This window comes from Rhinoderma darwinii, chromosome 3, assembly GCF_050947455.1.
Source record: "Rhinoderma darwinii isolate aRhiDar2 chromosome 3, aRhiDar2.hap1, whole genome shotgun sequence".
Lineage (NCBI taxonomy): Eukaryota > Metazoa > Chordata > Amphibia > Anura > Rhinodermatidae > Rhinoderma > Rhinoderma darwinii.
Window position 1 is genome coordinate 374,446,574 of NC_134689.1, and position 25,746 is coordinate 374,472,319.

The 25,746-nt window shown below is 42.8% G+C and overlaps 1 protein-coding gene across 2 annotated transcripts in view; it reads left to right on the forward strand.

The window, feature by feature from the left end:
• ADGRL1 (adhesion G protein-coupled receptor L1) overlaps positions 1 to 25,746 on the forward strand; it is a 399,972-nt gene that overhangs the window by 268,894 nt on the left and 105,332 nt on the right. For both annotated transcript variants that reach the window (XM_075858739.1, XM_075858740.1), the window contains exon 3: positions 11,978 to 12,191. In XM_075858739.1, coding sequence (XP_075714854.1) covers positions 11,978 to 12,191 — 214 coding nt within the window. The remainder of the gene's footprint in view (positions 1 to 11,977; positions 12,192 to 25,746) is intronic.

Genomic DNA, 25,746 nt, shown 5'->3' on the forward strand with positions numbered 1-25,746 from the left:
CATCATGTGAAACGTAGGCTGCATTAGGGGAACCTTATCAGAGAGGAAGAAGGAACAAAGATGCCAGACAAATTAATGAAAACAGGTATACACAAGGTATACACAGAAGCCTCTACATTATTCTTTAATTATCGCCTGAGTTGCACTATATAGGCAAAAAAAATAATGATTGCTGGAGTGCTACTTTCTTTGCCTAGCAATGCTCTATAACTATGAAGTTTAGTTTCAAGTCTTAAGGTCAATGTATTTACTACCATTAAAAAAAACTTTAATATCACCCCATCTAATGACAGAGTTGAAGTTCCAATATAGGGTTTTAGGACCTCCTACAGATTTGATTGCAACAATTACCCTTCCTAATGTCAAATGACTTTTGTGCATACAGAAGACATGCTAGGTCAGCGGAGAGATTGACCATAATAAACTTTGGAACCCCTTTATAGCTCATGACACGGTAGCTGTATTTTAATAAAAAGCTACAATTACTCTCAGGAGAGAAATTATATGTTTCTTTCACATCTCTAATCGATATACTGTATGTATAAAATTCCAAAATGCTTTTTCTAGCAGAATTCTAGGTTAGAAAGAATTGTCATTGACGTGGTTGGCCGGTCATTTATTCTGGACCTAAACCTGTGGTCCTGCTGTTATTATATAATTTTAGCCCAACTACATAAATACAGGAAAATATCGAAGCAAGTTATAATTGAAAACATTTGGTACTGGCGGGCCAGCCAATGATTACCATCTCCAGCCCAGATTTGTAGAAATAAATCCGTGAAGGTTCTCCATAGGGAACTACCTATTGTATCTTCTGACCACTTAGGGCTCATTCAGACAAGCAAGCGTAATACTCGTTTGTGTGCTGTGCATTGAAAGAACTGACAGCATACGGCCCCATTCATTTCAATGTGTGTTCATTGCTTGAAACTCCCTGCATGTCCTATATTGGACAACTTAATGTAGCCTTAACCCCACATTTAAAAAAAGAAGGATCACTTACCAGAAATTCATTATTTCAACCTGAAAATTCAAGAAATTTGCCTTGCAAAAGTGTTTGGATAGTCCAAGGCTTGGGGCAAAAAACAAGGACCACCTAAAGAGACAATTAGGAAGATGTTTAACAATTTCTACAAAGCAACAGGCATCATGGTAAATGTGGGCTGCATTAGGGGACCCATGTCCGAGAGGAAGAAGGAACAAAGATGTCAGACAACTTGGCAGAGAACTTGACCCTATTTGAAATTCTTAGCAGTAAACCCCAAACTTTGAAAACGTAGTTTCTGATTTTTTTACTTCGTCTAGGTTCACACCACGTTTGGCGTATGGTAAATGCTCTCGATGTACATACCGAACATATCTATTGACTTCTGTGGACCCTGTGTATGCAAAAAGAGTGTTCTTTTGGCATATATATGGTCACTATGCACTGTCACCCTCTTTTAAACTGTACTAAATGTCGTAGTCGACTGCACTTTTCAATGCAGGGCGATCCCTCAAAAATGATGTATACCACATGTTATATGTTTTTTTAACAATGGGAGTAAATGGGTGATGTATACAACTATATGATGTAAATTTGCATACAACCATATGTTTGGTATATATATCGTGAGATTTTCCCAGTGTATACAACAAATTTCAGTGGCACTACCCGACGTCAGGACCTTGTATGCACCAAGGCGCAGACCTTTTTGTTAGCCTGATGTGGTAGCCTGAGGAGGTTCAAGCCCCCTGTGGAGAAGAGGAACAGTGACTAAATAATTTAGTTTTTATGTACGATTCCGAGGGTGGTCGGATTGGCGGGTATGGGTCCTGGCATGGGGCCCAGCTCTATATTGTTATGCCCGTGCCAAATTTGCAATGCAATGTGAACAGAGCCTTATTTAAAATTCTAATGGGTGCTGTTTGGAATCCATCATGTGCTAACAGACTTCTTCTTAAGGGAACACCAAATGTAGAGAAAAAAAATTATCATATGGACGTTGGGACTGCAGTGAAGGGACCGCAGTGCACCTGCGAGCATCGCTGCTTCGCTTCTCAGGGGTGACCCCCAAGAACTAAACAGTTGATGATCACAAAAAATGTATATACATAAGTTTTTTTTTAAAACATGGGAGCCTATAGACTACATATGCGATTTGTATGGTACACAATTGCATATGTTGGGGCTTTATGTTCCACACATATTTCAAAAGATTTTCCCAATGTATGCGCTGAACATAAAGTTTAAACACAATGCGGACCAACCATTACAGACACTGAATCAGCAGGGGAGAAGTTGCGGAAACACGCACCATGAGATCTAATAGGAAATTAACAGGATTTTTAATGCAGCTCTAGATGTGAGAGGAGAAATCTTAAGGGCATTGTCTCCTTTGGACAATGCTTTTCCATTTGACAGCTCCCATAAGAATGAACAGATCACAAGGGGTCCAACTGCAATGACCCCAACAGTCACAGACTAATTATTTCCAGTAATTATGTGGTACCAACTAAAATCACTCAGCTGTCCGTGCAGCTTACATATATGTCGGCTATCTAATGCGAGATCTATCCTATCTAATAGAAGGGGAACCCATTTTCAGACCCCTCTATTAAAGGGGTTGTTAAGGAAAAACAGGTCTGCCCCATTCAACCGAATGCTGCAATACTAGACACAACTCATGGACAAGAGTGGCTCTGTTACAGCTTCCCTCAAGTACCTCGACCACGCAGGAGTCCCCTGGACCGTTTGCGGCAAAGCTGTGCATATGACTGGGCAGTCATTTCCTGAAGGTCAGTGAGGCTATCAACTTCCACACAGAATCCCCAATAGTAAGAGCTATTCCCCACAGTTACTGGCTGGCTACGTGCAGGCTTTAATGGCTTACACCCGAAAACTATACTTGCCTGCGCGGGTCCTGGCATCCGCCATTTGCTTCCTTTCGTAGAGCCGGTCACTTAATCAGGTGGTGGATTAACAACAATTACTTTTCCTAGCAGATGGATGCCATAACACAAGGGTGGCAGGGCTTTGTCTGGAAAGTCACTGAAACAGTGCAATCCGCAGCAAATATAAAGAACTAAGGCTCCATGCACACCAACATGATTTTGCGGCCGCAATTCCCTCGAAAATCCACGGGAGAATTGCGGCCCCATTCATTTCTATGGGGCCATGCACACGACCATAGTTTTTACGGTCTGTGCATGGCCCGGGAGCCCGCACCGCAGAAAGAACGGACATTTCTTATTACGGCCATCTTCTGCGGTCCGGGCTGATTGAAAATAATGGCCGCGGCCATGTGCGTTGCCGGCGATTTGTGGACAGTCCGCTGCCGTCCGTCCCGAAAATCATGACTACGGTCGTGTGCATGAGGCCAAAGACTTAGGAAACCAACGTACAATATTCATTTCTTATGTAATTCTGACAAGCCAGGAGGAGGATTTATTCTGTCACCCCCAGTCCTATGCAGCGCACTGCTAGCTCCAGGTCTTCTTTCTGGGTCTGTTTCGCTACTATGTGCCTGACTTTTCCTCTCTCTAAAGCAGCAAATCTCTAGGGGCAGATAACGGGTAATCCCTGCAGCCACGTGTTTTAGCACGCCAGACTTATTTTCAGTCCTCCGGTAGCACAATCTCCCCCATTGCCTCATGTTGCACCCTGCTATATGCTTATTCTACACAATGACTGTCAGTCTTTTGCTCTCAGGCAGTGCACTGTACTCAAGATGGCCATACACATAAAATAAAAGTTGTCCGATTTGGACCATTTTGCCGACCATCCCTTGAAAATGATCCTTTATACCAAAAATGTGATTTGTCAGGTTGGATTTTTTTTCGGCCAATTTTGACTAAAACTACACGTGTATGGCATGATCGGCAAATCACGGCTGGTCATCTGTCACTTTGCGCAAGCCCGCTCTGTTGGTTTATATTTTTTTTAAGTTATCGCCTTGATCTCCTATTCTAGCATGTTGATGGTCAGAATATTTGTATGTACAATCCAACGTACGAGTGATAGGTCACATTCTGGCCGATACTAATGGATGTGTATGTCCAGCTCAAAAGGGAAAGGAGCACTGGAAAACGAATCAGATCCTGAACACTGCAGCTCTTCCTTCTCTCTCTCAGCATCCACAGCCTCACACCTACAGCCATCAGCCTACTCCTTACAGCTCTATCTCCTCCAGCCAATCAGCGCTGCACACAGATCTCCAGGTGCTAGGGGAACCGTTCCTAATGCCTGCCAGTTTGCTAACGCAGTATAATAGTTATAAATTATCATCATATTTACCACTAAACAAGGCTTAACATTTATGCATAAAATATTACCACACAGCAGCTGTCATAGACGTACCTGGGGCTTTACCTCCATATGCCTCCGACTTCATATGGAGGCATACATAACTTTTTTGGGGGGGATTTTCTGACAGAAAAAAAAATTGTGACATGTTCCATCGGATGCTGTATGCACGGAGATATTTTACCCCTGAAGCTTTGAGCCTTTGCCACACTAAAAGTACTTTTGCACGGACCGATACTGGACAGAAAAACGTGCTCTGATCCATGATACAGCACGTCGATCGGCGCTCGTTAGCTCCATTTATAAGCAGCAACGATCGTTAATGCATTGGGACAAATGATCGTTAATACGATCGTTCGTCTTCATCCATTTGCATCACGTCGCCAGCTCATCTCCCTGTCTGGAGATCTAATGCCAACAAGCGACCATTTTTTTGGCCAAGATCCGATCAGTCGATGAGCGAGCGTTTGCTCCGTGTAAAAGAGCCTTAAGAAGTCATGCGGCCTACATGCACTGCTTCTAAACTGAAAAAATGGGACCATAAATACTTAAAATAATACATTCCATATAATTGTAAAATAGGGTGACGGTAGTACTCGAGAATGTGATGCTGTCTCTAAAACAAAGCACTGGTATGTATTTTTAATAAAAAATAAAAAAAAAAGGCGAATTGTTGCAGATACCAAGGACATACATTAGTGAGATCTGACTGAGTGCACAGATTTCATTGGCAGCCAGTAAATGAATAACATAATATATCACTGATTATTTATTAATATCACTAGAAAGTGTTTCACACAGAGGCTCAGCACATGCAAAATTCATGGAACATCAATATGGATTGCTACAATACCACATAACCCTGGTTCGTATTGGGCTCTGAATATAAAGCGTGCTTTGTGGTAACATGATCTTCCGCTCGTTCCCAAATATATTTCCCAACACTCACATCTTCAGAACTTGGCTTAGAATCCTACTAAACAAAATGGATATCTGTGGAGAAGAAAGATATAATAAAAAGATGCCCAACTGAAGAACACTGATGTGCCTACCCCTATACGTCATACATTTATTCCTCCCCGATCCTACTCCCATATCCGTGGTTGAGCTGTATCTGCTTTTTTTTTTTTCTTTCCATGTCAACATCATCATTCATGGTTTCCTGTCCTACTGGTAGAAAAGACATCATCCACTTCTACCACAGCTTTGACCTGTTTGAGGTGTAGCCTGACGTCGTAACTGATATGTAACTCTCTGCAACCATTGCATTGTGGCTGCCGGGGCCCATCGCCCGAACCAGGCAAACATGGGCAGATACCAGGGCCTACTTGTTTTTGGGGGTCCATGACATTTAGAGAGAACATAATCTAGAACTGTTAAACCAAGTGTGGTGGTCAATTTCAGACTGAAAGTGTCTAAGGTCCACCAGTAGGAATTACTCTTGGGGCCCACCCTACAGTTTCAAGTATTGCCTGTTCATTTTTAGGCTTTCAGGACGCAGCAATTTTTTTTTGGGGGGGGGGGATTTAATCACAGCATTATAAGAGCCATAGCTTTTGTATTTTTCTGTTGATGTAGCCATACATTGCTTGTTGTTTTCAATGACAGCAGTGGGGGTACATATAATTTATTAATTAACCTTTTATAACCATATTCCAAGACCCATCTCTGCGACATAGTAATATGGAAGGGAATGCAATCTAACTGTGGCTCCCCAGGTGTAAGGAAAACTACAACTCCCAGCATATCCTGAAGGTTTGCAGTTGTAAGGGCATGCTGAAAGTTATAGTTCTCCAACAGATAGAGGAGTAAGAGAAAGAGAGTCACAGGATTGGAAAATAAATGACTGTATAATAGAGTAAATACCTTTTTTTCTTTGGAGCAGACTGTCACTGGGACACGGACTCTTGATTTTTCTGCCTTTATGTATATTAGAGTAAATACCTTTTTTCCTTTGGAGGGGATTCTCACTATGACACACACACTTGATTTCTCTGCTTGGGTGGGCCCCTTTGTTGTTTTCTTACTCAGAGAGCCGGGCCCTGTAATGGTCTGTAAAGAGCGATACTGTCTAATCCTGGTGACGTGTGGGGATATGCTCCATGTCTGAGCAGTGTGGGGATGCAGTGGCAGTAGTTGAGGGGACCGTGTACACGTTCAGGCAGTGGGGCCCATGGAGGATGAAGATGGGCCCTGCTGAACCGATTCAGGACCCTAGTGGCAAGATGTCATATGTTATATTGCCCCTTGCCTCAGTGAATTAAGTTCTCTTATGTGCCAATCAGGGGTGTTATTTGGAGTCCATTGGCGGCGCCTGCAAGCTGCAGGGAGCTTAAAGCCATCCGACCCAGACCATGGTTCCTATTGTAACTATGTAGCCCGAGGATCCTCACATACCTGGTGCCAGGCCTGGTGGTTGCCAGTTTATTATCTAAAGATCACAACGATGTCATTGTGTCACTTCACACAGCATGTTGCTCTAGTCTTATCCTTGTCCTTAATATTTAGTTGGTAAACTATTGACATGCACTAGTGCAAAGCGTTGAGATTCGGAGTTCTCATAGTTGTGTTAATAATGATTTCCAATATTTAAGCATCAGATACATGGACACTAACTTTTCAAACAACTTATGTTAATCTAATGTCCTGTCCACACCCTGTTGTTCAGCAAAATCCGTCTCTAGTTACAGAGCAGAGGAGACGGACTTCAGGAAGTGGGAGCGGAGAGCCGGAGGAGAGAGCAGAGAGTTAGTGAGAGACAGATGCTGCCCAAATAAGTCTATGGAGAGGAAAGGAAGAGCAGGAGGAGGGACAGGAGCAGGGAGAGGAGACAAAGACATGCTGTCCATACAATTTTATAGAGAGGGGAAGAGGGGAGCAAGAGCAGAGTGAGTAAGATACACACAGACATACTGCAGCTTCCTGGTTGGCAAGTGTTTTATCTCACCCCAGTGCTGGATTCTCAGCTACACTGCTCATTACTTCTGTATAATGTCCTCCATGCTGCAGAAATTTATATAATTATGTAATAGAACAGATAGGGGATCAGGATTCTGCTCTTCTCTGTGTGCAGTGTATAGAAGAAGACGTGATAGCCATAAGGCTTCTCCCACTAGCGCAGAGACAACTGAGAATTAGAGATAGAGCCTGCAGAGGGCAAAACTGCTAAAAAAAAATGCCATATACAAGCCATATAATGGCCAGAAATAGTGTTATTCCTCATGTGCACATATGACAACTTATTTTGAAAAGTTACCTGAAAAGTTAGGTATTCTCTAAAGGAGTTGGCTGGTTTAAAAAAAACAAAAAAAAAACCTTGTAAACTACACTACTATTGAATTAATAGAGGGGGGTTCTCATTCAGGACTATCCTTTACAACCCGGAGCAGAGAGATGTTAGAAAAAGTACCTCTCCATCTGGAGGACCCGGCTCCTCCGTGGATTACACAAACAGCTCATTGATTTCACTGTGATCCTTCTTTCCCCCTGTGTCGGCGCTGCAGGGGAATTGAACACTTACAACTGATAACAGGGGGTCCCACCAAAGTGGACAAACCTTTTAACTCCAGCAGATAATCACTTTTTGATATTTCAAGTAAAGACTAACGTTCCCTTTTAATAAAAATACAATAACGGAGGGTCATACAAGGAGACACAAAAAAGCTTGTAATTAGATGTCTGTTTTGAACCTGATGGAACAAGATAACAGGTTGTGCTTTAGGGGAGGTTTTTACTTTTAGAAACGTACACATGCTGCTCAAAGTGTCATCTTAAATGGACCATGAAAAAATGAGTATGCCGCTGCATATACACTTACTGGCAAAATAGTTTCCACATAAAAAAAATAATAATAAATTGCATCAAACTATGGAAAATTACCCAGTGTAAGAAAAGTAGCAAATAGCTGTAGGAAGAAATATCACAAAAACCCATTTGGCTATAGGTACAACAGTAATTATTGTGACATAGAACCCGACTAGTCCAATCGAGGAATAAAGCAGACATCTGCATATAATTGATGGCTAAGGGCAGTTGGCTGCATAAAACCCAACATATTCTCTAAATAAGACATTAGTCATCCATCCAGTATCAATCATATGCAAACAACGGGTGGAAACAAGAATGTCTACATCTCTATGATGATTTACCCTTTGTTGAAGGGAAATCTACTAAAATAGATGTTCTACTATAGCCGTAGATCACACTATAGATTCCACATGGTCCCTCAAGCTACGGGCTATTAAATTCCTCTACCGACTGATAGAACTTGGCACATCTATTCACAGCTTTCAAGATGGGTGCGTGGACCCACTGGGCCGTACCGCCGTAGCGGGATAGCAGCTGGCCAACAGGATACCAGGTCAAAGTCTATAGTTTGGATAAGGGTACCTGTGGTAACTTCAGACAGTAGCGATGGAAGGCTCGGATGGGACCTTGGCAGCAGGCAGACACCAGGTGCGGTGTAACACGGAAGGCGTAGTATACAGCACAACACGACTCCAACTCTTTACGGCACGGGAACAAGGTAGTACAGGATACAGGTAGCAGGAACGGGAACACTGGGAACTGGAAAACATTAAGGGACCATTTGCAAAGACTAACACGGGTAACACAACAAAGCTAAAGCAATGAAGGAAGGGGCAGGGCCCTTCTTATAGTCCAGGGTGATCATGGGAGCATTCAGTCAATCTAAAACATGTGTGTGCTCTGGCCTATTAAGGCCGGGAATGAGCTTGAGCGTGCACTGTAGTGGTCACTGCAGGTCAGGACGGCAGCATGTGCTGGCATCTCTGGGGAGGAAGACGTCTGCAGGATGATATGAGTCTGCGTTCTACGACCGCGGACGTTATAACAGCTGTCAGTAGAGAGGGTCAGTGACACTAAATGTGCAGGGCATGTTTAACCACATTGAGTAAAGTGTTATCTAGTGAAACATCTTTGAGACTACCACCAAAAATTGCATTGAAAAATGGTCTTCTAGAGCGGTGGTCCTCCAAAAAAGCGGGACAATAAATATATAAATATATATATATATATATATATATATATATATATATATATATATATATATATATATATATGGGAACTAAAAATCTGGAATGAGCTGGGCTTCTCAAAGATGTGGTCTTCTGGTGGGGATTTACTCTATATCATGTCTGATTCCCAAATCCATTTAATCGATCTATACCTATATAGCAATACCTTGTAACTGGATTTAAAAACACAATGGTTTTTATCATTAATTAATTTATTTATTTATTTATTTATTAAATAGGGAACTATACAAGTTTATAATGTATGTGAGATTAGGGTTTCGTTCACACCTGTGTTGTGACATTCCATTTTTCTGCTCCGTCAGAGGAGCAGAACAAGAGAATAACGGAAGCAACGATTCTGTTGCACGGTGGACACCGCCGGCGGTCAACGGAACCCATTAACTTTAATATGTTTTGTCGGCTTTCCGTTGGGGTGTCTGTGACTTTACCACGCAGCATGCTACACTATTGTCTCTGGTAATCCCTGCCGGATCTGTGACGGAGGCCTCTAACATAGCCTCCAACGCAGATGTGAACGAAGCCTAAAATTGCTACAGGTCCAGCAGATGAAACCGTTGGTCATCAGCAGTTATAAATGGGAGAAGGTGCGGAGCGCCCATGAAGCAATATATGGTGCCCATTCAAATGAATAGGTAACTATGTAATACATGTTAGCCCTCCAGAGTGGAAGCTGCTCTTTGCATCGTCTCTCCGCTTTGTATACTAAAGGGGGTCCCGAGCGATGGACCTCCCTCTATGACATACATCAACCCTAATAGGGCATGTGGACAGGTGTAGTCCTGTCCAAATAATCCTATTCAGGTTGGGTCCTCTGTGCATGGGAGTTTTGCCGACATATCTTAAGGTAATGCCAAAGATTAGCCCATTTTTTTCCTCATAATTAATATTTTACTTGTATATGGCTCTCTTCTCCTCAAACATCTGTTGAAGTATGTTGAAACTAATCATGAATTCCCAATACAAACATGTCATACAAATCATTTAATACGGGCTTGGAATTAGATTAACCCCGAGGACTTATGCAGCAATGGATCTATTACTATAAAGAACATCCATCAACATGGATAAAAATAAAAATGTATTAATCAATTCTCTCTATTATACATATACATTCTCTCCATATACTCAACATGTCTACAGGTCATACAGCACCTGGTTATATGAACACACCAGTGGATGATCCCGATCTATTAATTCAAGAGCTTTTTAATGTATATTGATTTTTTTTGTGCTTTGATTTGATGCCGTCCACTATAGATGACAATATGCATTAAATGTAAAATCATCTATATATGGTTTCTAAAAAGATAGATGATAGATAGATAGACAGATAGATAGATAGATAGATAGATAGATAGATAGATAGATAGATAGATAGATAGATAGATAGATAGATAGATAGATAGATAGATAGATAGATAGATAGATGTGTCGCTGGTTACATGATGTGGGGACTTCTGTACTGACTCTTATGTTAGTGAAGGGTGGAGATGCCGAGTACTCCACACTCCACGCTAGGACATCCTGTAGGCCAGCCTGGTTTACTGAGCATTAGGATGGTAGATACTCTTCATGGCCGATGTCACGTTGGCTAGATAATACCCGAGACTTTGTAAATAACTATTCCCTGCATTATTAATGACCCACATGCTAATAACTCTATTCTATTACAATGTTTTACCACTACAGATAAGAGGTTCTTAGTGAAAATGAGGGCAAACATCCAACACCCAATAATCCAGAACTGCACCATCGTGGACTGGATGACCGAAATCTGGGGTTCCTCCATAAATGGGTAGTCCAGGATTAGAAAAACCATATCTGTTTCTTCCATAAACAGCGCCACACCTGTCCACAGGTTGTATGTGGTATTTCGGCTTGGCCACATTTATTTCATTGGTGCTGAGCTGCAATACCAGACACCACCCATGAACAGGTGTGGTGCTATTTCTGGAAAAAAGCAGCCATGTTTTTCTAATCCTGTAACAACCCCTTTCTGGTAGGTCCGAAAAATATTTGAGGATGTCTGAACATAAAATCCAATGGTCCAGAATAACATTGTTCTGTAGTAGCCTGGGGCTATCATAGACAGGAGCCTAGTTGTCTATGTCTGATATTGCTTTGCTATATCTATTGCCCATTTTATTTCTGACTTTTGCAAAAGAGGCTTTATGGTCACATTGAATTTGTTAGTGTTTGGTAACTTTGTAGGTACATTATACTACTCATTTTAATCCAGAGTTATTCAAAACAACGGAACCCTTGCACAACGGAGACAAAATGAAACCATTAACACCGGATCCGTCACCATTGAAATAAATGGTAATGGAAACGGAAACCTTTGGTTTCAGTTTGTGTCAGTCAGGGCTCCGTTCCGACGGAAAGCTCTGATGGAACGTCGGAATGGAGTCCTGATGCAGATGTGAACGGAGCCTAAGTTGGCATGAGGAGCTTTATATATGTGGGTCAATGACTTTAAAACACAATCATATAGTAAATGTACCCCCCACACAAATATTCCCCCCCCCCCCAATTATTGTATTATATTATTAAGAGCCCTGACTCTAAAGACCCAGCAGGCATTGCTTAGTTGTATTCCATTAGGTCACTAAAAACTCTTTGATTTCTTTGACAGGATTGAGTCGAGCGGCTCTTCCGTTTGGACTGATGCGTCGCGAGCTGGCATGTGAAGGATATCCCATTGAGCTGCGGTGCCCAGGCAGTGATGTCATCATGGTAGAAAACGCAAACTATGGGCGAACGGACGACAAAATCTGTGACGCTGACCCCTTCCAGATGGAGAATGTGCAGTGTTACTTGCCGGACGCGTTCAAGATCATGTCGCAGAGGTGGGTGTGGAATTGTCACGTCCAGAAGCTAGAGCTAGATGGCTATATGTGCGACTCCAGAGCCATAAGGCACCTTTCATTGACTTCTCTGGGATGTGATGGTGCCCAAAGATGTAACCCTTTACATTGTGGGCACATTCAGCCGCAAGGCATTCTTATTGGGCACAGGATCATCAGGTAGAAGTAACCGACAAGCTCTAGTCTTATAAATGTAATATCTATAATACGCATATACATTGTACACCGATCCTGCAGTCTTACCTTGTTATAATAGTACAGTTGCTTTTCCTGCTTTATTACATATATTTTGCTTTGTGTATCTGCTTTAAAAACCATTAGATACAAGAAAATCATGTGTTTTCTTCAGAAATGGCCTTTATAACAAGCGTGCTTCCATGTTATAATAGTAGTCTGCCATTTGTCACCTTGAAGGACGTTGTTCCTTGTGAACAATACCACGGCTGATGTATAATTTACATAGGCGGATAATTCCTTGCAAATGGCTTGTGTGTGCAGTTACTTGAAAATTGCTTGGAATTCCTACAATAAGCAAGTAACTCGATCCAATCTGCAGCCCCATATCATTGTCTTGCTGCTGACTGTTGCTCCTTTATGGTAAGCCGAGAGAACTACTCAAACGGCGGCGCGTGGGGGGTGGGGCAGTTGTAGTAAGGAGCATTTTCCATTACAATGAAACTTCACTAGTAAATAACAGTCCATGAGTCGTCATCTTCAAGTTGCAATAAATTATATGTTTGTAGGAAAGCTGGGTGACAATATGGCCGACATAATAGCTCCCATAGAGCTCCCTTGTTACCCAATGCGCAATGAGAAATCTGCCTAGAATAGAAGGCAAGAATCTGGTACGAAGAAATGTATCACTGCATTTGTTGTTCATGAATCAGGGAAAGGTCAATGATAACCCAGTGAGATCAAACTTAGTGGTCACCTAGCTTACAAATAGAAGTTACTGAACATAAATGTTAACAATTTGACAACTCAATGACTTATCATTAAAGTGGATATGATCCCACAGCTTGACCATGCTTGCCTACTCTTCCGGACACCCGATGGAGCAGGGATATCTCCTGTCTGCTGGCAACACTTATTGTCTGGTCTATAGGGACCTCTATACTATAGACTCGGCATGGAGGAGACTGTAAGGGCGATCTGTCAGAGCAGAGAAGCCGTGACCGATGCACTGGATGACGCGCTCCTCCAACCCACCACCCCATAAAATAACACCAACACACTCGTTTATTGGAATTAAACTGGCCAATGCGATTTATTAAATAACACTGTAAACAATCACACATAGTACCTATAAACAGTAAAGTGCACTTAAACAAGTGGCAGTTACGGAAGAAGCGTAGCATGCGAGCTACGCTGTTTCCGTAACTGCTGTTCAGTTCTAAGGGAGTTACAGCATAGCTCAGCATAGCTCAGCATAGCTCAGAAGCATAGCTCAGCATGTTACGCTGTTTCAGTAACTCCACATGTAATCAAGTGGCCCGGAGAGCACAGAAAGCTAGAACAGGGATTAGGGGGCCCCGTTCTAGAGAAAGGTGGGGGTACCAGAGGTGGGACCTGCATCTATCTGACATTTATGACATATCCAGTGGATATGTCATAAATGTCCTTCATGGAAAAACCCCTATAAATGCCGCAGTCGCTATTGACCGCAGCATTTAACTAGTTAAAGGGGGTTTGCCATAAAACACATTTATCCCCTATTCACAGGATAGGGGCTACATGTGAGATCGCTGGGGGTTCAACCGCTGGGACCCCCGGCAATAAGGAGAACAGGAGAGCGAAAGTCACCCAGAGTGCTACATGAGAAGCCTGAACTTCCGTGTTCTGTGTCCGGCTTATCTGTCCTGCAGCTCCATAGAGATCAATGGAGAGCCGCTCGCGCATGCGCAGAAGAATCCCATTGATGTCTATGAAGCTGCCGGACACAGAACGCGGAAGTCAAAGCTTCTCATGCAGCGCTCTTGGTAACTTTCGGTCCCCGTTCTCCTTATCGATCACACATGTATCCCCTATGGATAGGGGATACATGTGTTTTATAGCACAAGCCCTTTAAACTGCCAGGAACAGCGAAATTGCTGTTCCTGACCATTATATCAGCGTGTCAGAAGCGGACACCTGCAGTGTATGGAGCGGGCTCAGCGCGTGAGCCCGCTCCATACATTGTACCCCCCCCCCCCCCCGGCTCCATGATGTGCTGGCACGTCATGGGTCGGGAAGGGGTTAAGTAATGAAGCGGTCATGGGTCCCTTGACTGCGAACTATAAGACATAGGAACTTTTTATCAAGATTTATTCTTGCTAAAAACTGGGTCTTATAGTCCGAAAAATACGGTAGATACCCCGATTGGCAAAATTCCACCCAGAATCCAACCCCAAGCAGTCCCTAAACAACCCAAGAAAGGGCGGGTGGGCAAACGCTTCCTTCCTCTCTGATCGTTTGGCGCTTTTGCCATACTCCACCCTGTGATGTCATCAAGAAATGTAGAGAGAACGCATCTTTGTTTTTTAAATCCAGAACTTGTGACCCCGCAATGATGCCCTAGGCAGCCGCCTACAATGCCTCCCCCTTGTTTTGCTTTGATGGAGAGAGCTAAATTCAGGAATATTCTTTGCATAATATTAAATATTTGTACCCTAAATATACTGTAGATAGTAGGACATGTAGGGAAGGATGCCATTACTAGTTATTGTATATTATAGGTATCAACGACAGCTCTGGGGCTCAGTAATGACGAGGGAAGGTATATGATCTGCTCATGGTACTGCTCATGCTGCTGTGCGGTGAAATCATCTGCATGTAATAGCAGAGAGTCCATTACACATGTGATACTCTGCGTCTGACCTATAGAAAGATCTACAGATGGACCCAGGGATCGGGAGAATGATACAAAGACATTGTTCATGTTAGTCTGGCACACGTGGGGTTAAGTTGCGGACAATTCTGTATCTCTGTGATACGGGATAATGGTTTGTGTGAGTGTCTGGGAAGTGCGGGTGGTTAGGGATTATTATTCTGTATGGGACACTGGAGAAAATAGCTTGTTGATGTGATGATGTTATACAGATGTTTTGCAGTGGAGAGAACACAGTGCGATGCTCTGCAGTTTAGTGACAAGGTGCAGGGTTGCTGTTATGTTCTACAATCTTGTACTTGGATTGTGACAATGATTTTCCATTGCAGATAATACAGTGGCGTACGGTGCAATGCCCTAGAGGGATCACAAAGTTAGGAGAGAAACAATCTGCAGGTGTCCGATTGAGAATGCTGCTCCTGTATATGCTATATATAGTACATAGGCTAAGGTGCAATATTCTGCATGGCTCAGAAAAAGAGGTTAGCAGTGTGGAGCTCCACAAATCATTTTGAGGAGACCGGTTTTGTAATACGCTGAAGGTTTTGGTTAGATAGTGATCCAGTTTGATTGCTACTAGGGGTCATAAAGGCTTTTATAAAAGGAAACAGTTGGTGGTGCAATGCTCTGCAGACTCAGTAAGGAAGGGTCTTGGGGTACAATTTTTCACTAGTTTCAGATCTCTAAATGAATAAAGTTTGGTAGCGCTATGCTCTGTTGTCAAAAGCTTTGAATGGGTCTTGTCAGGTGGTGCAATCCTCTGCAGTTCTCTGACTGGTAGCACAATGCTCTGCAGATCTGAAAATGAATATAAACACATCTGAAAGGATCGTGCCGGAGGTGCAAAGCTCTGCAGATCTCTGAACACATAAGGAGAAAATGTCTCAATACCTGAATAAAGGTCGTTAGTGCAATAGTCTGCAGCTCTTTGAAGGCACACAAGCTGGTGGTGTATGACTCTGCACATCTGTTGCAGGGAAACTTGCACTGTCATATTCAGCAGGCAATGAAGGGGTTAGTAGAGTGTTGCCCTCCAGATCTGTGATATTCTCCTGACACTGCTATTAAATGGCACCTGATCTCAAGCTGATGCAACTGTGGCGGCCCCCCTGACACGCAACCATCCTGCGTACACACACACACACACACATACACACACACATTCTGATACACACACAAACAGCAGCCCCTAGAGCACCGGTATAGACACTGCACAGCCTGGTTGTGGGGGAACTACAAATCCCAGCATCCCCTTCTACAGATAACCGTACATTCTGGGTGCTTTTATTTCAATTAGGGTATGTTCACACGCAGTGTTTTCAGACGTAATTCGGGCATTTTACGCCTCGCATTCCGCCTGAAAAAACGGCTCCATTACGCCTAAAAACATCTGCCCATTGCTTTCAATGGGTTTTACGCTGTTCTGTTCCCACGAGGTGTAATTTTACGCGTCACTGTCAAAATACGGCGCGTAAAAAGAAACCCGTGAAAAAAGCAGTGCATGTCACTTCTTGGGACGTTTTTGGAGCAGTTTTTCATTGACTCCATTGAAAAACAGCTCCAAAAACGGCCGTAAAATACGCCGCAAAAAACGTGAGTTGCTACAAATACGTCTGAATATCAGGAGCTGTTTTCACCTGAAAACAGCTCTGTATTTTCAGACATATTTTGCTACTGCGTGTGAACATACCCTTACGGTTGAAGAGCTGCCGGCTTCTTGGCCTGGTCTATGCAAAGCCGTCCTGATCCGTAGCTACTTCCAGCCCGGACATGAGTGATGCTGTAATGTCCTGACCTTTATTCAGGTCCATACAATGTGTTTACATCCAGTGTGGGGAAGGAAAGGTCTTCGCAAGATAGTAAACAACATAAACATAATAGGGGCCTCTCGCTCCTGACGTCTGCTACACAGATATAAAGCTGGAGAACACACAGGCCATGAGCCTCGCCTGGCAGTACTATATTATGAAGACTCTCTAGATGGATAGATCTTAGCTGGGATGGGATGTAGTGTGGTTATTACACAACGTTTCATCCCATAGGCATGCATCTTCAATGTGACCGCGTAGGAGCAGGGTTGGGGTGTCCATCCATCCCAGAGGATCCTTCAGTGGGCCAAGGTTCTGACATAAGATGCGTGGCCCTTCCACAACAGGAGTTCCAGCAGAAGACAATCTCACCTAGATCAGACTTTGGAGTAGACCACTTACTTCCAGCAGCAGCAAGTTCTCGTATCCAGACCAGGAAGTCCGTTTAGTGCCCTGTCCCATAAAGTAAGGGATCATTCAGACGAGCGTGTCCCTCGTCCGTGTTCTGTTCGCTGAAATAACTCACAGCACACGGACCCATTCATTTCAGAGGGGCTATTCAGACGTTAGTTTTCACGCAGCCAGTGTCCGTCGCATGAAACTCACTGCATGTCCTATATTGGTGCGTTTTTGCGCACCTAGTCACCCATTGAAGTACATGGGTGCGTAAAAACCTGGACATGGACGACAACCGCGTGTGTTCCGTGTTTCACGCATCAGTTACAAAGAAATGCAGAGAAATTTTTAAAAAAAAGTGCTTCCACGGACTTGAAAAACGCAGGCCACACGCAAAGCACACTGATGCCAATACGCACACTTGTGGCACACGGACATGAAATGTAGGAAAAACGCTGCGTTTTTTAAATGCGCAAATCGGACACGCTCGTCTGAATGTAGACTAAGGCTGGGTTCACACACCCTATTTACGGACGTAATTCGGGCGTTTTAGCCACGAATTATGTCAGAAAATACGGCTCCAAAGCGTCGGCACACATCTGCCCATTCATTTGAATGGGTTTTACGATGTACTGTGCCGACGTAAAAAAGACACCCGCGTCAAAGAAGTGCCTGTCACTTCTGGAGACATAATTGGAGCCGTTTTCCATTGACTCCATGGAAAAACAGCTCCATTTACGTCCGTAATGGACGCAGCGAAAAGCGCCTGCACATGCCATTACGTCTGAAATTCCGGTGCGGTTTTCTCCTGAAAACAGCTCTGTAATTTCAGCCGTAACGGAGGCTGCTGTGTGAACATACCCTTAGACATAACACAGTACCTGCTGCTGCTGAGTGACGATCCTGCCCTGTACCACTAGGCAAAGTGATTCTGCTGCCAAAATTCTGGATGTCCCTTGCTGAATGCACACCTCCTGCATGGTGGCATATGAAGTCCCTACAGCTATTGCGGCTAGTGCCAGTGGTGCCCCCTTCATTACAATGGCAATATACTCTTCCAGCCCATAGACTATGCTTTTCAATACAAGGGGAACACACAAAAAAACATATACTGCATGGTATATATTTTTAAAATTGCAGGCAATGGCAGACATACGGATGTTACAAAAAATAGATCGAGTGAGTCAGCACTTCTTTTCAATGGTCCTGTTTATTTCACGCTAAGCAACGTTTCAGCGCTTTAGGCCCCATGCACACGACCGTATTTTTTCCCACCCGTAAATACGGGTCCTTTATCACACATTTTTAACCCGTATTTAACCCATATTTCCGGACCCGTGCCCGTAAATACGGGTCCATTGTCATCCATATTCCACCCGTATTTACGGACCCGTACAATAAGGGGGGCTGGAGATGATGTCACAATCAGGTCCAAGCCCCTTAAAAGGGTCACATGATCGCTCAAACACCATTTTTTCTGCATCTCTTTATTCAAAAATTGAAATCTCCTGACATCGCCTAGCAACGCTCCCGTAATTACGGGTGCACACACGTAGCCACCCGTAATTACGGGAGCCCCATAGACTTCTATGGGCCTGCCCGTTCCGTAATTACGGCCTGAAATAGGACATGTTCTATATTTTTCAACGGGTACGCAAACGGGAAGGTACCCGTGGCCAATAGAAGTCTATGGGCCCATAATTACAGGTGTTTTTACGGTCGTGTGCATGGGGTCTCAGGGTAAAATAAACAGGACTGTTAAGAAGAAGTGCTGTCTCGCTTGCTCTATTTTTTGGATTACAAGCACTGTGGACCGGGTCTTCTGATGCAGGTACTATTATATTGCAGATATTAATCCGATGCTGCTGATTTTCTAGACATACAGATGTGTCCTTCCTTACCTCTCCTCTAATCTCAACAAATCCAGAGATGTATGGCACAGATGTTTGAAAAAAAAACATGATTTAGCGATACTGTGTCACGAGATGTCCATGATATATGTGTCTATGTGTGGCCACCCGGTGGTTGTGACGTGTATTGTAGCCTATCAAGGGCTTTACTAGCATGTCGTGATATTGTATTGAATTTGTTTCATGAAAAATTGGAGATTTTTAACCAAATTCAAGCGTGTAAGGGTGGACACATTTATATGCAACTGAATAGGTATACGTTCGCCGGCACAGAACACCAAACGTGATGTGAGCAGAGCCTACCTTTACAAATCAAAATTTTTCAAAGTTGCAATGCAACTTTGATGCTTTTTTCGGCATTCGTTTAGTGAATGTTTAGATGCAGCTAATTTTTTTAAACCCTTAGTGACCACCAATACGCCTTTTCACGGCGATCACTAAGGGGCCTTAGGCTAGGCCGCTGCCTTTTCACGGCGGCCCTGTCTGATGACAGCCGGGCTCCTGCCCCAACACCCGCAATCGAAGTAAACGACCGCGCCATTTAACTTGTTTAAAGAGGGAGTGAGCTTCCTGTGTCACCCATCGGTGGCCCGCAAATGCAATCGCGGGCCTCTAATGGGGTGCCATGACAGCTGGGGGCCTGATAAAAGAACTAGGTCTGCCCCAAGCATATGCCTATTCTGACGTGCCCATATTTACACTGACCGGTGTATACTAAGTATACCGAAGCATTATAGTAGCGATCTGAAGATCGCATAGTAAAGTCTCCTAGTGGGAATAAAAAAAATAAGTAAGTAATGTGAAATAAAAATCAGTAATTAAAAAAACAGTAAAAAAATAAATAAAACCATTTTTTTCCATAAAAAGTGGTTTTATTTAGTAAAAGTGTAAAAAATTCATTAAAGTACACATATGTGGTATCGCCGCGACAGTAATGACTCAAACAATAAAGTTAATATGTCATTTAAACTGCAAGGTGAACACCGTAAAAAAAAACACAAAAAACAATGTCAAAATTGCTATTGTTTTCTATTGCCCCCAAAAAAAGTCATAATAAAAGTTAATCAATAAGTCACATGTACCCCAAAACAATACCAATCAAATTACGTCTCGTCCCGCAAAAAAACAAGCCCAAAAAATCACTACATTGACGGAAAAATAAATAAATTACGGCTCTTGGAAAGCGACGATGCAAAAACAAATAATTTTAGTTCAAAAGTCGTAAAACATAAAAAACCCATACATATGTGGCATTGTCGTAATCGTACCGACCCATAGAATAAAGATAACGTGTTATTTACCCTGCACAGTGAACGGCGTCAATTAAAAACGCATAGAACAATGGTGGAATTTCAGGGTTTTTTTCTATTCCCCCCAATAAAAAGTTAATAAAAGTTAATCAAACATGATATGTACCCTAAAATGGTGCCATTAAAAAGTACAACTAATCCCGCAATAAAAAAAAGTTATAGCTCTTTGATTAAGGTCCGTAGTCATTTTTAGGAACATTTTACCAAGGTCAACGCACAGTGCAGTACCTGCCGTAGAGACAAGGGCTATGTGACCCAGGGTTGTAGGAAATTTGGCGGAGCTCTCGGTAGGGAGCGCGGCCAATTCTGAGTTTTGCAATGGAGCCCATTGGTTTCTCCCTTTCTTTATAATTTTTAAAAACTTTTTTCATTTCAATTTTAAATGAGACCCACGTGTGGAAAAAGAACAATCAAATGATTTATGCGGGGTGGGAAGGACATGTAGTCATTCTGCATAGCTACATGTCAACAGGGAGTGGTGGTGGCTCTTAACATTATCAAATACAAATTGTTGATATCTTTTAGGTTGGTAGCTCAGGGCACCATTTTTTACCAGGTGCACAGGGGTTAATAACACTTATTTTCTCAAAACAAGTTTTTGTTGTTTAAAATGAGAGGTCTGCCATTTCTGGCAGATGCTCGATTACTGTATCTGAAAAATCAATGTTTCCTCTGAATTAGGTCACAGCTGGTGGCACTGTTGCATTGTTGTCTATGGAAAGTATCTGCAATCGGCTGTGGCAACTAACGGTACTGCAGTGACAAAAGTAACTTTAAATTACAATGTAATTTGAAGGAATCATTTTCCAGACAGCCCGGAACATCATTTTTTTAACCATTAGAAACAATTCTACAACATCCTAGGAGGCATAGTAATTTTTGTAAGTGATGGAACGAAATTCCATGTTCCGTAGCAGATATTAACGCTATGTGCACCACTACTGCATGGGTAAAATAAAATCCCCCATAAAACCGCATACAGTTTTTCTTAAAGTGAATGTTCATCCTTTAATATAATTTTGTTCCAAAATTCTGTGCTGATTAATTTCTTTATATATATTTATAGGGGTCAGTGCTTTGTTTTTCTGATCCAGAGCTCCAAATCCCATGTACGGACAAATATTTAAAGGCTATGTTCACCTTTGATAGGCAATTATTATTTTTTTTATTAAAAAATAAAAGGTATATCAGTGTGTTTTGTGTAACATTGTAAATACTTTTTATTTAAAAAAAAAAGTTAACTTTTTTGGATACAGCTGTATCGTGCACTATTCACTGAATCCGTCAGTCCCGCGGACATGGCGGCTTCAGTGTCGGCGGGTCCTGCGTGTCTTTGACACACAGGATCCACTTGTAAACTATCACATCTAAGTCATGAATAGTACTGTATACTATTTATACCTTTAACCCCTTAGTGACCAGCCTGTTTTAGGCATTAGTGAGCAAGCAATTTTTTACATTTTTCCATCGTCACATTGAAACAGCTATAACTTTTTTTTATTTTTTCGTCTACATAGCTATTTTGATTTTTTGCGAGACAAGTTATGATTTTTAATAGAATCATTTGGGGGTACACATAATTTATTGTATTGATTACCTTTTATTAACTTTTTGGGGGGGTAATTGAAAAAAAACAGAAATTTCGCCATTCTTTTTTGTGTCCTAAATTTACGCCGTTTACTGTATAACATAATAACTTTATTCTGCTGGTCCTTACGGTTGCGGAAATACCAATTTTATGTAGTTTTTTTTATGATTTTCTACTTTTAAAATTGTTTTGTTTTTTTTGTTTTTTGTGTTGCCATATTATAAGAGTCATAACTTTTTTTTTCTGCTGACATAGCTGTATTTTTTTCGCAGGATGACTTGTAGTTTTTATTGGTACCATTTTGGAGTACATGCGACTTTTTTTTTTGAGGCATGATGTACAAAAAACAGCAATTCTGTCATTTCTTTTTACATGTTGAAATAATGTAAGCGTTCTATAGTTGGGGTCGCTACAGACGCAGTGATACCAAATATATATAACTTTTTTTGTTTTTTCATAATAAAGCATTTTGTAAATGGATTTTTATTATTAACTTTATTGAACTTTTTTAAACTTTTTTTTTAGTCTCCCTAAGGGACTTTACTATGCGATCATTTGATCGCTTATATAATACACTGCAATACTTCTGTATTAGGGGGGATTTACACGAGCGTGTGCGTTTTGCGCACGCAAAAAAACGCAGCGTTTTGCGTGTGCAAAAGGCACTTAACAGCTCTGTATGTCATCAGATAGGATGTGCGGCTGTGTGATTTTCGCGCAGCCACCATCATTATGACACTCCGTTTGGACGTTTGTAAACAGAAAAGCACGTGGTTTACCTCCGTAATCTCACGAGATTTGGTTTCACTTGCCGGAATCTCACAAAAAAGATTCAGAAGTGTCAGGATTCTGAATACACATGACGTCCAGGCTGGATGGTAATGCGTATTCATTATCAGGACACTGTAGTAATGTTAGTGTTTGTGTATGTAGCTGCACATAGTGATATAACTATATCGCTAGTGCAGTGTAAATGAATGGAGAGGAGTGCATGATGCCGATTGGTCAGCGTCATACACTCCTCTGTACAACGCCCACTTGGTCGAAAGTAAAAATACGCCCACTTGGGCATTAAGAAAGCTCATTAGCATAAACCAAAATCGCTCCTAACGTTGTGAAAATAGATCGTTTTTTTAAATAAAAAGCAGTGTTTAAGGAGGGAGGCATGAAACACGTTGTGTACTCGAAAAGACGGGGGCAACTCCAGTCGGAAGGAGACAGGGTTAAGGACTTCAATGACCTTGTATGGCCCTATAAACCGGGTAGCAAACTTCTTGGACGGGACTTTAAGGCGCAAATTTTTTGACGATAGCCACACCAGATCCCCGACCACAAACAAGGGGTTAGCAGAACGTCTTCTATCTGCCTGAGTCTTTTGTATGCTCTGGGACTCCTCTAGGTTCTTCTGAACCTGGGCCCAGACTGTGCACAGTTCCCGATGAACGACATCTACCTCGGAATTGTTGGAACTACCAGGTGAAATGGAGGAGAACTGTGGATTAAACCCAAAATTACAGAAAAAGGCTGAGACCCCTGACGAGTAACTGACCCGGTTATTAAGGGAAAATTCGGCGAGGGGAATGAATGAGACCCAATCATATTGACAGTCAGAGATAAAACACCTTAAATATTGTTCTAGAGACTGATTAGTCCTCTCAGTTTGGCCATTAGTTTCAGGATGGAAGGCAGAGGAGAAGGACAGATCAATCTCCAACTTTTTACAGAAGGCTCTCCAAAACAATGAAACAAATTGTACCCCTCTGTCAGAAACAATATTGACAGGGACCTCATAGAGACGCAGGATGTGTTTGACAAAAAAGGTAGCTAACGTCTTAGCATTGGGTAGTTTCTTGAGGGGCACAAAGTGGCACATCTTACTGAAGCGGTCTACTACAACCCACACCACCGACTTGCCTTGAGATGGAGGCAAATCGGTGATGAAATCCATGGAGATATGGGTCCAAGATCTCTGGGGAACGGGCAAAGAACATAGTAAGCCCGCTGGTCGGGACCTGGGAGTCTTGGACCTAGCACAAACTTGACAAGCGGCGACGTAGGCCTTAACATCTTTGAGAAACCCAGGCCACCAATAGTTTCTGGGAATGAGGTGCTTGGTACCCAGGATGCCTGGATGACCAGATAGTGCGGAGTCATGATTTTCCCTAAGTAGCCTTAGCCGGAATTGTAGGGGAACAAACAGCTTGTTCTCAGGAAGGTTCCCGGGAGCTGAACCTTGATCAGCCGCAATTTCAGAGACTAAATCAGAATCAATAGAGGAAATGATTATACCTGGAGGCAAAACACCAGCAGGATCTTCCTCCGAAGGAGGGCTGGCCATGAAGCTACGCGACAGTGCATCAGCCTTAATATTTTTAGACCCAGCCCTATAGGTTACCAAAAAGTTGAATCTGGTAAAAAATAACGCCCATCGAGCTTGTCTCGGGTTTAGCCTCCGGGCAGATTCTAGGAAAACCAGATTCTTGTGGTCGGTAAGGACCGTAACCTGGTGCCTAGCCCCCTCCAGGAAGTGGCGCCACTCTTCAAATGCCCATTTAATGGCTAAGAGTTCGCGGTTGCCAATATCATAGTTACTCTCAGTGGGCGAAAACTTCCTGGAGAAGTAGGCACAGGGGTGGAGATGGGTGAGGGACCTGGTACCCTGGGACAAGACAGCCCCCACTCCCACCTCGGACGCGTCAACCTCCACGATAAATGGCTCCATTTGGTTAGGCTGAACCAGCACTGGGGCCGAGATAAAGCCCTTCTTAAGGACCTCAAAAGCCTGGACAGCCTCAGGAGGCCAGTGGAGGAGATCAGCACCTTTGCGAGTGAGATCCGTAAGAGGCTTAGCGATGACCGAGAAGTTAGCAATAAATCTCCTGTAATAATTAGCGAACCCCAGGAAGCACTGTAACGCCTTCAGGGAGGCAGGTTGGACCCATTCCGCCACAGCCTGGACCTTGGCGGGGTCCATGCGGAATTCATGAGGAGTGAGGATTTGACCCAAAAACAGTATATCCTGCACCCCAAACACACATTTTTCGGTCTTAGCAAACAGTTTATTTTCCCAAAGGGCCTGCAGCCCCTTCCTGACATGCTCAATGTGGGAGGACCAGTCCTTGGAAAACACAAGTATGTCATCAAGGTACACTACAAGAAATACCCCCAGGTAGTCTCTTAAAACCTCATTTATGAAATTCTGGAAGACCGCGGGAGCATTACACAACCCAAAGGGCTTGACGAGGTATTCGAAATGACCTTCGGGCGTGTTAAACGCAGTCTTCCACTCATCCCCCTCTTTGATGCGGATAAGGTTATAAGCCCCCCGTAGATCAAACTTAGAGAACCATTGGGCCCCCTGAACCTGATTGAAGAGATCAGGAATCAAAGGAAGGGGATACTGGTTCCTTACAGTGACCTTATTCAAGTTTCGGTAGTCAATGCATGGCCTAAGACCACCATCCTTCTTCCCTACGAAGAAGAAGCAAGCACCTACCGGAGAAGTAGAGGGGCGAATGTAACCCTTGGCCAGGCATTCCTGGATATACTCTCTCATGGCTTCACGTTCGGGACAAGAGAGATTAAATATCCTACCCTTAGGGAGCTTAGCTCCTGGTACCAAATCAATTGCGCAATCATATTCTCTATGAGGTGGTAAC